Source organism: Falco cherrug, chromosome 6, assembly GCF_023634085.1.
Source record: "Falco cherrug isolate bFalChe1 chromosome 6, bFalChe1.pri, whole genome shotgun sequence".
NCBI lineage: Eukaryota > Metazoa > Chordata > Aves > Falconiformes > Falconidae > Falco > Falco cherrug.
Genome location: NC_073702.1, coordinates 86,507,673 through 86,525,581, shown reverse-complemented (window position 1 = coordinate 86,525,581; position 17,909 = coordinate 86,507,673). Strand labels below are relative to the sequence as shown.

The 17,909-nt window shown below is 39.9% G+C and overlaps 1 protein-coding gene across 1 annotated transcript in view; it reads right to left on the bottom strand.

The window, feature by feature from the left end:
* KIF26B (kinesin family member 26B) overlaps positions 1-17,909 on the bottom strand; it is a 302,956-nt gene that overhangs the window by 161,626 nt on the left and 123,421 nt on the right. Inside the window, exon 4 of the mRNA XM_055714921.1 lies at positions 16,264-16,430. Coding sequence (XP_055570896.1) covers positions 16,264-16,430 — 167 coding nt within the window. The remainder of the gene's footprint in view (positions 1-16,263; positions 16,431-17,909) is intronic.

Genomic DNA, 17,909 nt, shown 5'->3' with positions numbered 1-17,909 from the left:
ACAGAAAAGCTCTCAGTGAAAAATCCTCTTGCAGACTAAGCAATCATCTGGTGCCCAAATCAGCACAGTCTGCAATGATGGCTTTTCCCATGAAATATCAATATGTAATAGTTTCTGAGTATGTGAAACAAAGGCCCGGGCTGTCAATGCTGTCTGACTCCCAGCCAAAGACTTTGCAAAGCAAATACGAATGAACCACCATGGGTGTTCCACAGTATCACCCATATTCACTACGAGAAAAGCAAAGAAAACATTACCTACAGAAATTACTACATCTAAAGTCTGAAATCACACATCTTCTTACCAAATATACAATCAGTTCAGTCTCTCCTGACTAGGTATTGCTCAGGTAAAAGCAATGGAAAATATAGTCAGCATCAGAGATTAAAAACTGAATCTTAAATTGCAGATTTTGAGCATGATCTCTAAGACCTTCAGCAAAAGCTGAATTGCACAATAGTCAGATCTCCTATATAAGCAGTGTATCTTTCTAGAACAGTATCTCACCGAAGTCGTATCTCCATGAGCTCTCCAATCAGACAATGCTCCCTTTATCCACTGAGATGAACACCAGCATGGTCAGGTGCTGGAGCGTGTAATGTATAAGAAGATGCTGAGACAACTGGATCTACTTAGCCTTGAGTAGGTGAAGGGGAGCTCTTAGTGCTGTCTACTGATGATGAGAGTATTTAGAGAAGACAGGGCCAGACTCACTCTTGGAGATGCACAGAGACAGAAGGAGAGGCTAAAGACACAACTTGCAATATGGGTCATTTAAATGATACATAAAGAATTTTTTTTTCCACTATGAGCGTGACCATCCACTGGAACCACAATGTAGAAGTTGTAGAAACTCCATCCAGAGATATTCAAAGCTCCATGAGCCATGGCCCCGAGCAACCTGATGCAACTAGACCTGCTCTGGGCAGGGAGTTGGACTAGATGACCTCCAAGTCTTCCAACTTGAATTATTCTGTGATTTTACAAACATTAGCTTTTCCCAGGCATGCAAAGTACTACTGCAGAATATTTGAGTATAAGGGTTTGAACATTTGTGTGTTTGACAAATACAAAGCCAGCAAGGGATAAAACCAGATTCTGCTGTAAATTAAAGAAGAATTCTGTTTCCATGAACATCTGGGATGTGTGTGTAGTTACCATACTGCTAAACAAAGAGCTGGCATGAAGAAAAAGAAAAGGATCTGTTCTTATTTAGGATATTGTCCCTTGGAGCTAACATATTGTATAATGTGTTCGGGGTTTAAGTGTAGTTATTTGTTAGGAATTAAATATAAACATAATTTTCAAAAGTCAAGGATAGTGTTTTATGGCAGAACCAGACATAAATCTGAATCAGAACACAGCTATAACACCTGAGTCCTGGAAGTACCAAAAAGGTAATCGATTCACAGGTACAGTTGCAGAAGTTACCTGGGGGTGCAGGGATCTAGATTCCAGTGGTAGCAGTCACTGTTGCTTAAGCTCATAAGCACTTCAATAATTTTTGAAAATGGGACTTAGGCTCCTCAATGATTCCAATCGCAGTGCTCTTGGAAAGCGGGTCTCTTCAGCAATTTTGAATTTTTTATTCTAGGAATATATGGTTCTATATTCACAATGCACTTGTAATTTTTAATGCAAATTAAACTTGAAACTTTTAGTCTGAACATACTCTTCAGGTTCAGGTGCAAACTGCAGCCTAGATCCATGCCATCCTTAGGCGTGGCAACTTCTCAGCAACTCTATTAATGCAAAAGTCAAAACCTCAGGTTAGGTACCTGATTCCTATACACAGAGTATAGGAAGATGGAGGCACTTGGCCCAGCAGCACCCCAGCTTAGTGTGCTGCCAAGAGGCTGCCCAGCCCTGCTCGCCAGGTTTAGGAAAGAGTTTGCTCCCTCTCACTCCCTGCCAGTGCCCCTGTGGATCCCACACTCCTCCCTATACAGTGATATTACTGGAGCCAGGACCTGTTCCTCTCTCCTTCCTTTGGGTTGCATGAACTGTTGGTTTTGCTTCTTTTCAGGTTCAGGGATGCCTTAGAACGCAGTTCTCCAGTTCCCTGAAGAAACGCATCGACCTCTAGGTTACTATAGAAAAGTCAGGCGTATTCACACAGCACAACATTGGTTCCCTGAAGCACAAAGGAGAGCTGCTAGCACCTCTTCTGTATGTGTGTATATATATATATATATATATATATATGCATTATATATACGCATAAGCAGGTGTCCTGGCAGAAGGTAAGCTTCATTCCAGCACAGAGTTGCACTGAAATGCATTTCATTTTTGACACCTGGCTGAGTCCACCTCCAGCCATAAGAGAAGCAAATTTTTTTACGTCCTTTCTGTTTGCTTTATCGTACTACTCGTTAAGCAAAAACGTGCTAAGCACAATATAAGCCAAAACATCAGCACTGTGTCTGTGCCCACATTCAAGGCATCCTGAAGATTTTGCTTTCTGTGGTACCAGATGTCAATAATGTGTAACAAACCTTTAGCATGATGTAATAAAATTTCACAGAAGATCACAATGTGACTACTTCTTACACACAAATCCTGTTTATAGAAAGGATAAGGCATTAGAATGACAAATGTGATGAGCCAGAAATAACTGAGACAAATTCTGCTTTCCTTTGCCATTCAACAGTTACTAAATCCAATGTGATTATTCAGAAAAGGTCCTTTATATTTCCTGCTCAAATTTGTTGACACCTGGATTATCGATCCCATCGTTTGAACCCTCTGTGAAAACCCACCGACTCCTCTTGCCTTATGTACACCTTGCTTACCTTCTCCGACCGATTAATCCTATTGACTCAGGTGTTGCTAGCTTAGCAAGTCCACTCTCCACAGGTGAACAATGGAAATTTTATGCCAGGACTGCTCCTATTGCTTATGTTAATCAGACTTTATGGATTCAGGTTTTGCCTCCTCCCAGCAAACCCCCACATCTTTCCAGCTTGCAGACAATTACGTTACGTACCGCGCACTTGTCTGAAGCGTTTATCTGTGTTGTAGAGCTTCTCTGCAGCAGACAGCATGTTGGTGCCTGTGGATCCTCTGAATTCCCAGAGATGGAAACCAGATGCTACCATAACTACGCATAAAAAAAAATAGTCTCTCCTTATAAAACAGCCCTTGAAGGACTTTATTCTGATTTTATGAGCCATCGAGTGGAACAGCTGGGATTTGTGTGTGTGTATGAGTGTTGGGGGTTTTGGGGTTTGGTTTTGGGGGCTTTTTTGCATTATTTTTATAAAATCAGTAATTTTGAATCACAGACATTTGCCTCAAAGCCTTAGCCTTCAGATACAATATACTTTTTGTTTCAGCTTTGGCTGTTAAATACTTCTCTTAATTTATATGTCAAAATATTAGGATGCTCTTTTCCCACTAACATGATTTTTACTGATCTACTTGTGTCAGCAATGAACGCCCATCACCTTTGCTGACTGACATCTTCAACCCAGGAGGTGAAGGAAAAAATAAAGCATTTATAATTTTAGGAAGGCTTTATATATATATATATAAAATGGTATATATACTGATACACTCTCTGAAACTCTTTCTGAAATGGATGGAATCTCCAAAGAACAGGAAAACAATGCACCACTAAAGCAGATACGTGCCCAAAGAAGCTAGGAAAACCACAAAGGTTCCCACATCTTGTTGTACTAAAAGGCAAAAATGAAAATGGAACATACTGGCAATTAAAAAAAAAATAATACTAATTAAAAAAAAAACCCAAAAAAACCCAAAACAGCACTCTCTGAAGTTCACCTACAAAAAACCCACATCAATTAAAAGACTTACTTGTTAATCACTCCCAGCTAAATTAAGAAAGGTAATAGTTTACTCCTTTCTACATGGCAATTTTTTCTTGCGCTTTGGTATAGCGTTGCTGTATGAAAGAGAAGCAGAAATACTATTCCTTACTGCCGCACCTTCACACCCAAGTGAGTGTGTCTTCCCAGATTAAGTGAGACTATTACGAATCTCTAATGTAACTTCCCACATAGCAAAAGCAATGGGTCTTCCTTACATTAACTCTCTTCAAGCCCCCCAAACCGTGGTTAACTACAGCCATTCAAATACCAATTTTAATTTAAAAACCAGACACTAAAAGAGAACTCTTCTCCACTCTTGCTCGTTTCATGAGGTCATTGCCCTTTCCTAAATATCCTTCCTAAACATGCACATTTCATTACGACTCTGGGTTTGTCTAAATCCAGCTTCCTGCCATTACTTCTTGACATGCTCTTGTCTGCTGGACTGGAGTCCCCCAGGATCACGTTTCTGCTCCCTGCTGAGGTTCCCTGCACACTGTCAACAGATCTCTCTCTAAATCTGTTCGATAAACTAAAGCAGACTGTTGGAAGGCATGTTTTCCAAACGTTTAATTATTTTAGTTTCTCTTCTCTGAAGCATCTCCATTTTTTCAGCACCTTCCTTGACCGTGGACATCAGAACTACACAGAGTATTCTAGCAGTGGCCATATCTATTCCTAACGCAGAGTTTAAGTAACTTCCCAGACTCTCTTTGTATGTCATTATTCTTACAGATATTCAAGAGCTGCATTAGCCCTCCTGGCCACAGTGTCCCACCGTGTGTTCATGTGTAACCAGTCAACCATGACACACAGATCCTTCCCAGTAAGCGCTTCTCAGTACAGAGGCCCCTCTCCTGTAAGCATGGTCTACATTCCTTGCTATTAGATTTATGGTATTACATATGACACCAATGTAACAGCTATTGTTGGCCCGGATCACTAAGCAATCTGCTACTAACAACCTTCCCAACACCACCTGAAAGGTTTAAAAATATTTTCCACTTAGTGCCCTATGGCATTCTGTATGTCTACAGAATCCCAGCAGGAGTAGAGTCATTTAACGTAATAAATCATTTCATCTACTTAGTCTGTTTAATGCATTCCCAATTTGTTTCACGTTGCTCTGAAGTATTAATCAAGAATTCAAGAATTTGGTAACACAAACAATTCTGTGAAAACCACAGATTGGACTGTATCAGTTCTATTTTATTAACTAAACACATAACTAAAACACCTAAGGAAAACATTTCAAGACAGTATGACCAACACCTTTTTTCCATAATCCTAAACTCATTGGCATTTTGCTACGATGTCTTTTTGAAATTGTAACCCATCACAGGTATTTTTCTGTTTGCCCTGCATCAATGTCACATCCAGTATTGTTCCTGGAGGTCTGTATTTTTCCACTAAACCCTTTATGCCACTAATATGATAGTGGGCTATTAGCTCACTGGTGCTCCCAGAATTTCATGACTTAATTAAACACTTCTATTTCCTTTTCAGAGTTTTATTTTGGTTTCCCTCCTTCTAGTCCCATTCCCGTGCCTAGCTTGATTCAGAACATAAATGTATTCCTCATTCCTATCAATTCTCAACATTATTTCATGTGATCTGTAATACAAAAATGTTTCCTTTCAACTTGTGGAATCATAGGATTATTTTTCTCAGCTTTCATTATCTAAGTCCTCTTCTGACCTTCATACATGTAGGCAGGAAAAAACCCAACAAATAATCTGGGCACGTGAAACCTAAAGATTCTTCTAACTCAATGACCCAAGAAATTATCTATTGCTTTATCTCATGATGGTTTGTGTCCCACTCATGATGGGTAATAGCTGGGACCAACAGAAATGCCAGCTTTGGAGCACCCACCCTATAGTGTAGTGTCCTATGGAAACAAGCAAAACCAGTCAGAGCAAGCAAGGTTCAAACAGAAAGGCCAAGGCCAATTAACACAGCTGAACTGAAGGCAGTGTGGCCCTTGGGAACCTCTGAGCAGTGCTATCTTGCACATTTTAGAAATACACAGTTGGATATAACTCACGTATCTTCGCCTTGTCCAACTACCAGATATTTCCGCATCATGCAGCCAAAATGAACTAGTTCTCTTAGGAAAGGTTTGATGCTGCTGTGGGAAGGGACAAATATAGTGGAATAGGAGAGCTGGAAAAGGAGCTATTGCAGTGAGAAAGCTTAGATTCACATTCGTTTCTCTGTCAGTAATAAAAAGCAAAAGCAGAAATAGGCAACTTTGAACTTTCATAGTGTTGATACTCTCCATAGGTTAGTAATTCAGCTTGCTTGCAGATGGCTGACAAGAGATACAACACCGCCCAGTTTCTCTCTATGTCCTTTTTTCTTTAATGAAAGGCTGACTGATTTCTCCCTGTATTTGCATACAAAAAGGCATTCAGAAAAGAAACAGAAATAATTTTGGCTAATATTGTCTTTTCTGTCTTTGCTTAGATTTCCACAGTTTTCACTTATTCAGCATTCTTTCTTAAATTCAAAGAGATTATTGCCGTAACTCTCACAACAAAGTAACTAGTTTGGTTCCTTCCTCTCATAGCTTTTGGGATAATAAAACCAAAGATTGCCTCGCTAGTTATCAGCAGTAGTTTTTAGCCTGGTCATTCAAAGAAACAAGGATGACTAATACATAATCTATGTGAATCTCTCTGACTAGCCTCTAAAAGGACATTTGAATCCATTGACCAATTTTAACCAGAAGAATAGAGATCTTAAAGAAAATAAGTCTCTATAGATTTCCTGAAAATAGATGGCTCAATAGAAGAAGCAGACCCTGTCAACACTTTGACTAAAGAAATCACTACCCCAAAGTCATGAAATCTCAAGAAAAGCATTCACAGGGAAAACTGTCTCTGTTAGCTGCAATGTTTCTCTAATTACTTATTTCCTAAATGTGTACATTCATTTTTTGTCTTATCCTTTAACAGGTCTGTCTCCTAAAAGGCAACCAGTAGTTTGAAATCAAGGTCCATCGTAGAAAGCTCTGGAGTCTCTGTCCTGTGTGCAATGCATGCATGTAATCCTGAACTTGAGTTTCTCGGAAGAGATCAAACCAATAATTTAACTGAGACATGCCAATGGACGGCAGCTGTAACATGAGCATCATGTTCAATCTACAGCTGGGAAAAGAGATGAGGTTCTAAATCTGTTTGCTACAATCCATCTAGTCAGGTACACGGGTGTACTGTGGTCCTGTCATATTTTGTAATGAACACATCACAGGGATGCGTATATGCAAGCTCAACTAGCAGTTGTCCACCTGATGTGTCCACCTCAACGTTTCAACCCATTTTCTTGTTGGAGTTTTTATTCTACAAGCAAGGAAATATGAAATAGTCTGTATTCATCAGTAGTCATAAGGAAAAGCCGTTCAGCAGTTGAATAGATTGCTCTCAAGGTTAAGAAAACACTGACTGAGCAGGTGGTGGAGAACACTACAGACAGGGTAAATCACAGCTGGAATTTCAGGGCTGCTGGGGCAGCACTGTAACAGTACTACTTGTAACAGGAAAGCAGCAATCAGAATAAAAAGTTTGCTATTCTGAACTTCCAGATGTTTAGGGAAAAGTCTTGTAACTATAGATTTATGATTTGAGTGAAGGTTGGTTTGGTGGTGTTAAAAACAGAGGGAAAAAACAGCTGGTGGTGGATATAATTTTCAGCTATAGACAGTGCAACTACATCAATTCATCTTTCTCTCTCTGCAACCAAGATAAAGACACTATAAATCAGAACTCTTATGTCAAGGTTTAAAGGAAGCAAGAAATATGCAAAACAGTAAATCAACATGAGGTTGCCTATGCTGTGGTTGGCAGTCACAACTATACTAGAAGTCAGAAGATTAATGCTGACCATTTTTATTTCCACTGCCCTAAGAGTAAAAGGCAAGATTAAACACCAGGAGTCTTTGGTAGCAGGTGCTGAGGGATTACTGCGTAGGCTGCTAGCAATTTTTCTCAATGTACATGTCAGGGGCAGGGAAAGGCGGCGTTAAGGAAAGGAAATAGCCTCAGTTCCCTTTAAGTTTTCCTAAATTAGCAGGGAGCAGGTGTTTCACGTAGCAAGTACTCTGGCACCCTGAAAGCCCTTTTAGAAATTAGGAGGTGAAACCTATTTCTTAGTTAGCCTGCACCTTTGCAGTCTATTGAAATCAGCAGGAAACCACTAGATATGGCGAGAAGTCGAAAAGAAGTTACCTCTGGTTTAGCATAGCGTAGGGAGAGCAGCAGGAGCTCAGCTTCCATACACCCAGGTACTTCTGTCCTGAGTACTTGAAATCACCTAGGAGAATTAGGACTACAAATCCCTAAAAAATTGCCTCCTTCCTTAGCAAACTGCTAAAATAAGCAGTGTCTCAGTGCCATATCATCAGCATCCGACATTCTTCCTGGCAATGCAAAATGTTTATCGGTACACAGCATCTAAGACATGAGAGTGGCAGGAGGAAGGGGGCCAGCACAGCCATTTACAGGTCTAAAGCTTCTTATCTGTAATAGCAGCAATCAGGGAGGTACAAACAGAGAAAGCAAACTTTAAGCTAAGGTAACATCTCAGAAACGTGGGACAAAGGCCATTGCTACCTACTGAAGACTGAAAACTTGGTTACCTCCTGCCTTGCCAGAGGCTAAATAACACTTAGAGCTTCTACAAAGCACGTACACTGCATAGCGTAGATTAAGTAGGTGTTTACATTACTGGCCCTTTTCATTTTAATATAATCAATTATTGACTCTAGGATCTGAAAGAGATGGGCAGCGTTTGCTTACTAGCTAATGAAGTCCCTGGTTACAATAAATTTTCATGGAGTTGTGCTTGAGAAAATAAGCAGGCAGGAAAAAAAGGAGGGGAAAGCACATGTAAATGTATTGTATTCCCAGATTAATTTTCTGAATTTAAAAATTGAACTTGACTGATCATATAAAAATTAATAGGGAAAATGAATTCTAGATGCAAGTTCATAAATTTTTGTACAATAAAAAGTAAAAATAAAACCAGTGCAAAACACTCGCCTAATTATAGCAACAAAAAGTTGTAACTAAACACCACAGATTCTTACAGGAATCAGAAAAACTCTCAGATTCTGGTTTTCAGGCAGTATGTATCAGAAAAAAATAAAATAATGATTTATACGTAGGAGACAAGTCATCCCTTTTGAAATAATCTCTTCAGCGGAAAAACTTTCATGGTGTGTGTCCTTGGCTTTACAGAACCAGATATTTGTCAGATGGAATTGGGGATTGCATCACAAGGAAACAACATAATATCTCAAAACTTGCCAAACAAAAAGGGAAGCTTTACTTAGAAAATTATCAAGATTTCTCCAGCCTGCCAAAAGCTAGTTACACAAGAAACTCCAGCTCTTGAAGACCATTTCAATAACAGCGTTATTCAGTGATTGCCGTCACCATGGGTACAACCCATACCACACGTAGGGAACGCTCGCTCCATGCAGGGCACGGAGCAGGTGTGGCATATTTCAATACAGACATAACATCAAAGGAACATACCTTTCATGGACTGGAATTTCAATTTCTCTGTTCAACAGTCAATAAACTGTTCCTGGATAGCAATATTTTACTTTAGATAGTTCTAAATAGTTGTTTTTAAAACATGCTTAATCCAGAAAACTCTATTTGTTAACTTAAGGTAAATCTCCCTGTACATCTGAAGCGGATTACTTTGATAATGGGAACATGAGGATTTACATCCTTTTTATCAGTTACATGTTTTGAGGCTAAGCAGATGGCACACCCCACCCCTGCAAGTACAGTATTCTAAGATAATCTAAGGGTAATTTTAGCTTATTTCTTTTTATAGCTTCATGGGTCCAAAATCCTGTTTAAAAATCAAGGTCCGTTATCTGTATTTTAAACTGTGAATGAAAGCTATTAATCTGCAGCCAACATATAGTGGATTTAATTGGCATGAAGGTTCAAATTATTTCTGTTTACAGCCCAATGCCAAATTAAACTTATCACAACTGGATTTCCAACCCAGGTCTAAAACGGCATACATTTTAAGTTTCTGTTTAAATAACAGCAGAGTACAAGTATCCAAAGATTCAGACATCGTGGTTTCAGACCGGTACCATATATCCTGTTCAAAATGGACCTAATCTAGAATCTTGTTGTTAAACTTTTTTGTGATCAAAAGATATGAACTGATTCAAACAAAAGTGCCATGGGGAATGTGTCAGCTTGGGGGGGGGGGGGGGGGGGGGGGCGGGGGGGAACCCACAACAAACCAAACGTCACTGGAAACTGTTTGGGACCTTGGGACCCAAGATAGAACTACCATGCAAAATTAAAGAGCATTCAAATACCTTTGCTTTCCCCCGTCCAGATGTGGCACTGGAGTCCCAATTTTTTTTATTTCCTATCGGATCATTGCCTTCACTACTAGGCACTGGTTGTTCTTGCATGCAGCTCACACAGTCTTTCCTGCCAGGACATTTTTATTTTGTTTACATGGAACCACAGAAAAGCGGTATTTTTTTATGCCCCACCTGCCAGCCTTCTTTCACTTCAGGAGAGCCAGATTCCCTTTTGATTGGCATTGACTTTATACACATGAAATAACACCCACAACAGGAAGCAGAAACAGGCCGTTAGTTAGGGCTCTCACAGCGATGGGGAGCACAGAAAAGCAGCGACTATGAACACAGATCTCCTACATTTCTGATGAAAGTCCAGAAATTATGAAAAATCAGCCCCTGAAGTTGTGCACTCAAACCTAGGTGTCCATTTTAATATTTGTTTCATGGTCTTTCAGGTTGACTGAGATCATTATGACTGAAATTTCTCCTACTAGTCAGCACCAAGACAGGCTTTGAAGGTCGAAATATTTGTGAAAATTATTTACAGATGTTTTAAAACTTGCTGCCAGCATTCGAACTGAAAGGCAGTCTAAAGGATCTTTTATCTTAACATTCTTCTTTTTACTTAGTCCTTACGCAGTATGTGATGAGGACGAGGGAAAAGGGTAGAAATTCTGATCAGTTGTTAATATATAGTTCTTCAAAATGTCCAAGAGACTGACCACAATTTAACCGTTAAATTTAGTTTGTTCAGCTACTGAAAGAAAATCCTTTCAGTTTCTACATAGTTTAGACAGCAAGAAACCAAAATATGTTTTCACCTAAGTCTCAGAAAATTGTTTTCTTTTGGGGATATTAAGGTTAGCACTATTTGACATCAAAGACTCCTCAAGCAGTGCCTAAACCAGGGACCCACTACATGTCTTGAAAGAGCAATTGGTCCACCACCCTTCAGCATGAAAAATCACTGTCAAGTGTGTCATCGGCAGTTCAGAACATTCCAAACTTCAACGGAACTTTCTTCAGAAAGGCACAGAGCATGGGACAAGCAGCTTTTGCTCCCTGACAAGGCTCACAGGCTCTTTGCTGAGAGGTCCCTCAGCAGCACGAGTGCCCTGGGTGTGCATGCACAGCCTGCCGTGCACCAGCACAAGGTGCAGGGATACCACAAGGAGATGCCTGACCTGGCTCCACATCTGCTAGAGAAACATCTCAGTTACAGCCAGACTACTGACACAAATCAAATATTTCTCCCACGGAGCTTCCCAGGCCAAGGCTGGGCTCTTTGGTACGTGAATATTTACTCCAGCCCATTTCCTTCTCTAATAACTGGTGCCTCCGTTTCTTACCTGGGTTTGCTGTGCACGTTCTGACAAACCCTCTGTTGCAATGCCAGGAAAAGTTCATTTTTGTGGACTTCCCACAGACCTCCAAAAAATTCAAGCCAGGACCTTAAAATGGTATGATTGATTTCAACAAACACACAGTCTTTAAGGAAAAGCCATGGTGTTCATGGATCCTAAGCCTCTGGACTTTAAAAATTTCCCCCATGAGCAGAAAGGTTGTGCAGACTAGCTCCTTTAAGTTTTAACAAGACTCACGTAATACTGCACCTTTAAGGAAAACAAGCTAACATCAAAAGTCGTGTGATAAACTGATAGTTTATCACATGCGTGCAAAAAAATCCCCACCAAGCCATGAGATTCTGGGGTCTCTGGAGTAGTGCCATCAAACCAGCACAGCGGCTTTTACAAGAAGCTCCTGCAAATAGTGTCCCCATACAAGCTTTGTAGCTCATGCAATATGTACCAGAATTTTTAAAAAGATTCAAAAAGGATTCTCAGGAGCAGAAGGGAAATCCATGGAGCATCCAGCAGCATTTCAAACCCAACATTCACAGCACCCCTTGGCAGGAGGGCACTGCCTGACCTCCACCTCCCCCATCCACCAAACCACTCAGGAGTGGGGAATGGGAGAGGAAAGGGTCACCAGCAGTTTTTCCGAGAGTGGAGGTAACTGTAACTAGAGCTTATCCTATGCTGAGTAGCCATGTGTCAGTTGTATACAAAGCTAAGGTTTTCTATTCTTATTTTCTTTTAAAATAAAAGCTTTTTTAAAATCTGGGCATTTCTTCATTTCATTTGAGAAACGTGCCTTGCTACACCTACAGCAGCAGCATTGTGTGGCCCTGCTTAGTGTTTAAGCTGTATAAAGACATGGAAAATGATCCCTGGAACAGATTTTTTCAGGCTACTTTCAAGATTATCTATATTCCCATTAGGCTCAATTAATCCAAATGTTACTATATCTGATTTCAGACCCAGGCAGGCTTTTGTTCAAGATACACTGCTACCTTTCCTGACCCACAACAGGAAACAACTTCCAAGACTGCCATTTAAAAATATCTCCTTCTCTTAAAAAGTTTATCTTTTTTGAGGTCCAAAGTGAAACAGGCTATTATGTTTCTCCTTTGTCCTTGATGCAAGAACAGTTTTTCCTCTCCGAGAAAGCAAGCTTACTGTGACAGGGTGAACAAGGAGCTGTACCCAGATTCCAAACACCTTTAGGTGTTGTAAGGACAACCGAAAAGCTCCGGTCCAGAGCACAGACTTCTAGCTCCTGCATCGTGCCATCACCCTTTGAGAGGGTATTAAAACCCTACAGCCCATTCACAACAGAGAAGTTTCATTCAGAGGGGCAGGTTTATTTATGGAGTAGTCAGGCCAAAGCTGAAATTTTTGTCCCATGTAGAAAAATGAGCTCCAGAAATTTTCGCCGTGTAGATACCAGCACAGATAGGGACGAGGTTTAGGACGATGTCCCTTGAGCTGCTAGAGCTTCGCAGGGAGACAGGCAACAGAAGGACCTGCCCTCAGTTCTTTGGCAGCATCAGCACCAGCATATACTTCTCCCATAAGTAGAGGTGGCACACTCATACTCATGCTTGGAGGGCACGAGGCAAGAGGCTAGTACACCTTAGACTGCGGTGGCCCAAAACTGCAGTGCTTCTTATGGCACAGATCCGAACCGGAGGCAAGAGTTAACCGATGTAAAAATCCAGAAATGCTCTGCCCAGGATTCTTTTTGCGTAAAGAATCCTGCCGTCATTTCACATTCACAAAATGGATCTCTTTCATCACAAATGCGTATTAGTAAGAAGCATGATGCTAAATTAGCATGGATTGGAGGATATCTGAGACAACAATCAGTGATGGCCCTGAACAGAAAGGCAAATTTGGTCCCTGTCATTAAAAGTGGAATTGATTAAATTCAGTTTCTGTGTCAGAATCACTGTTAGAAATGCATTATTCATACGTGTATCATCTAATATTCATAAGCCTACCAGCAGGGCACTTTGGACAGTTCTCAATGTTTGTTCCTTTAAAACATTCACATACCGTTCCACGGGAATCCTGATATACCAAAGTTCTCTTGCAGCGATATCCTGACAAATGACAATTCATAGAGGTTGCAGCCCTTTCAGCTGGCTCGGAAAGCTGTCAGCTATAGATCATGAAACATAACAGTCAGGTAGTAAGACACCCAACAAGTGTCCTGGCTTTTCAAAAGACCAAGAGTCACTGTGGCCTTCAGACACTTCTCCATGGCTCAACACCAGCTTTAGGCTGGTCAAGTGAGCATCGCTGTTGGACTAGTAGTGCCTGAGAACAGAAAAATTATGAGCTCCTGGTATTCCACTCTGGATGTTTCCCAGGTAATTACAACCAAAAGTTCCCAAGGAATGCCTTGACAGTTCCTCCTACTGTAGCATTTTAGTTAATTGCATTTTTTTCCTGATGGCAGATGACTTTTATATCTGAGCTTCATCTGAGGATTGCTTTGCTTATTAGGAAACTTAGAGTGAAATACCGTGGGACATTATTCAAATTTCAAAATAATATTTTCTACCCTTCTCCTTCCAACTTCAGCTTTGCATTAGCAGGTTTCCCTGGCTGGATAATAGTTTCCTTCTTACTGACCGTGAAAATATTGTATGTGACACACATTCAAAAAAATAAACCAGCCATAGCTGGTAGTCACTACTCCCTCTGCCACTTACAATCAGAAAAAGCAAAAGTTTAGAACTCATGCCTGCTATGAACGACTTTCATATTGCAGACAGCGCACCATGTTAATGAGTTTGACAACCACTGCCTCCTACTTTGTATTTCACAATACACATACATGTGAGTTCTTACTCTTCTTGTCCCAACTTTACAAAAAATGCAAACAGACACATAAGATGCAAACCAAAAATTAATGAGAGATCCACATTTTGACAAGTTGTGGATTTTCTTGTTCAAAGGCCAAGCAGTGAACAACTGACTCGGATTTGCTGCTTGAACTGTCAGCAAATGATATAACTTGAAGTCCTGAACAAAACTGACTTATATTAATGATATTAATCTAATTATGCAATACCCCAAACTAAACCAGGCATTTTTTCCTTGCCAAGTACAGTTTTAAAATAAACAGTTCAAAGATGAGATCTCTGCTGGGCCAGGCATACCAAAGAATTCACACCATCAGCTAGAAAGAGAGTTCTACTTAAAATGCTGTGATTTACACTCGGGATTTTGAGTAAATTTAATTAGTTTCCTACATTTCAGCAGAGTATATTAAGAGCAAATGAATTCTCTTAGCATGAAACAGTGAAACAATGAAGAACAAGTGAGTTAAACCATCTTCATAAATCAATTCATGCTAAAGTATGTGTTAATCCCAGTCTTCATTCCAGTTAGATATTACCATATGAGTACATTCAGCAATTTTAATTTAAACTGCCTGCAGTTAAATGGAAAAGGGCAGCAAATCAAGACCACTGCCAGCATTCACATTTGCTACTGCAGCACTGCAGCTGTAAAGGAAAAATGGCAGAGCTGCCCCAAACAATGTTCACCGGGTCTTCTAAAATGTTCCTCTTAATCCCTTTAAATTATTCACTTGTTGTGTGACACTGATGGAACACATGCAGTCCTCATGTTTGCAAGGAAAAATAGGAGGGGAAAATCTTTCCAGGTTTACAGAGTCCAACAACTTTATAAGTTTTCCATTTACCTTTAAAATAAAATAGAATCATGTGGAATTACTAATAGCTGCCTCTCAAAAGGGAAGGAAGTTAATCTGAATATGCCTGAGGCGATCACTCAAAAGTTCACTCCATGTTTTGAAATTCAGATCTCTCACTAGATGGGAAGTGCTGCAAAAATAGCTTATTCTCTTGTTATTTCATTACTTCCATAACTCTTCCCAAGTCGATCTTCTAATTATTGAAAATCATTAAAAGACATGGATTATTTCAACTTCTTCACTTACGTAAGGATTCAACTGGGCTAAAGAGATTATGTTCTGCAAAGAGATATTTCTGCACAGAAAAATATCTCCATTGTCAATAATGAATATTTCACTTATTAGCTGCTCTGCCCATTTAACAAACCCTTCTTACTAACAAATTAGTAAAGATAGCAGTAAGATATTTTTTAATGTAACTTTATCTCATCAAGAGTTTTTTAAACATTGGCTAAATATTCAACAGAAAGGGTGTTCTGAGGCTGAGTTTAGACCCTCAGACAATTCAACAGCACCACAGGGACAGAAACTGAAATCAAAAACCTTAACTTTTCAGTCTGAAAGTAGAAATCTTGATAATTTCCCTAGATGAAAGTGAAATTTGATAAAGAAGACTGAAGGTTGCCCATCAAACAGAAATACCCACCTCCAGTTAGCACTATGATTAATTGCCTAGCTCAGAAATTTAATCGGATGGGCCCTTCTTATTCTAAATATGTCACTAAATCAGCTGTCATTCTGGGAGTGCGATCACATTTTAACCCACATCAAGAACTAAAGAGATATTTTAGAGAAGCGGGCAGACGTATCATCCCCATCTTACAGACAAAAGCACACAGGTGGATTAAACAACATTTTCACGGTAATTCCTGCAAGCTTGCGATAGATCCGTATTTATGGCCATGTTTTGACATGCATACTGTAGTCCATCAACCCCACTTCTTCACTACAGAATCATCTCCTTTGAAAGAAATTACGTTTCCAGAGAAGGAAAATCAGAGAAATCTCTCTTACCTGGCAAAAAATGATGCTGCCACCGAGGTGCCTGTGGATACTTCACTGGCAACATACGTGCTCTGGGAAGCAGGAAAGCTGTACAGGGAGGGTTTATCTGCGTTGTAGCGGTTCAACGCTGCTTCGGTCAGGCCCTCTCGACTAGTCTCTGTCATAAGCTGAGATATCTGAAGACAGGGGAAAAAACCAAAAGTGTCATCAGCCAAAGCTCACTAGCTGACCCCCTCCTCATCCAGAAAAGCCTCTAGGTTGCAGGTGGAGTAAGAGAGGCATTTCATTCACTACATCTTTGCTGCTCTGTGAACAAGTTCATTGCTTCTGTCACACTAATCCACAGTACTTTGGCTCAGCTCTAACCTTGTCTGCATTAAAACTAATGGAAAAAATTCATCCCATCACTAGAAATGTCAATAACGTCTATGGTTTTCTATCCATATGGAAAAGAAAGAGGAAACCATAATCCTTGCTTGATTTTACCTCAGGGTACATGAGAGACAGCTTAGATGTGTGATAAATTTATGTTTTACTTCAGGAAAAAAAATATTCTTTTGTTTGTCTTTGTAAAATAACAAGCACTAGCGCATTAAGTATTTCTGTTGACCTTTCTCCAGAAAAGCCAGCACACAGCACAAGAAGGAGTCCCTTGAGATCCTAGACTATTTATCATATCTCTGGAAAACTGGGATCATTACCACTCACATTCATTGGTTTTCTTAAAAGGTTTTAAACATCCTGTGATTTCATTCTTCTGATGGCCCATTGAACATTTTTCTCCCTGTTAGGAAGCCTCATCTCAGTCTTTCATTGTCTGGGAAAAGAAATGGAGTTCAACAAGACTTGACCCAGCTCTCCTCAAATTAACTAAAAGGTTTTTATTGACTTCAGAGAAAACTGAGTCAGCCCTGTTGAAGTGTCTCCTCAAAACTTTGATTTCACGTTCTTAACTATTGCTTTTGCACGTATTTACAGCAGTGTGATGTCATCTATTGTCCTTCATGCAATTCCTAACAACTTTCCCTCCCTTATTTCAGCCACAAATAGCTTTTGTTCACCAATGTGTGCCAAGAAAATTATAACATATGCCTCAAAAGAACCCTCTCAAATCATTGCTAGCAATTGTCCAAGGCATAGCTTCCTTCCCCCTGCAAAAAGTTTGCAAGAACCAGTCGCTCACTGGTTCAGTTTGAGTTCTCATGCCTACCATCACCACATGCAGGGCATCTTTGTGAGGCACATCACGAAAAGTACTTGAGATCATCCTGTAGTTCTTTTTCCGCTTAGGTTGGATTTATTTCAGCTGTTACACATTTCCATTATTAAAGGCAAAGTTGAAGAACTGTGATTTGTATTTTGGAGGGGAAAAGACACATGACATGGCAACATTTTTAAGACCAAGCATCAAGTCACCTTTGTTTCTTTTGTAGAGGCTTGTTACCCATTCTACTATGGCTAAGTAGATAATCTAAGGGTTTATTCTTATTTTACATATTTTTAGGCCAATCAGCTGTAATATTTCAAGAACAGGAACACTAACCTAGCCACTCTCCTTTTATGAGGAACCAGTAAAATTGCTGAAAGTGCCCCCCTATCATGTCAGTCACACTCTGAAACCTTCGAATTTACTGATTGACTACATTGAATGAGCA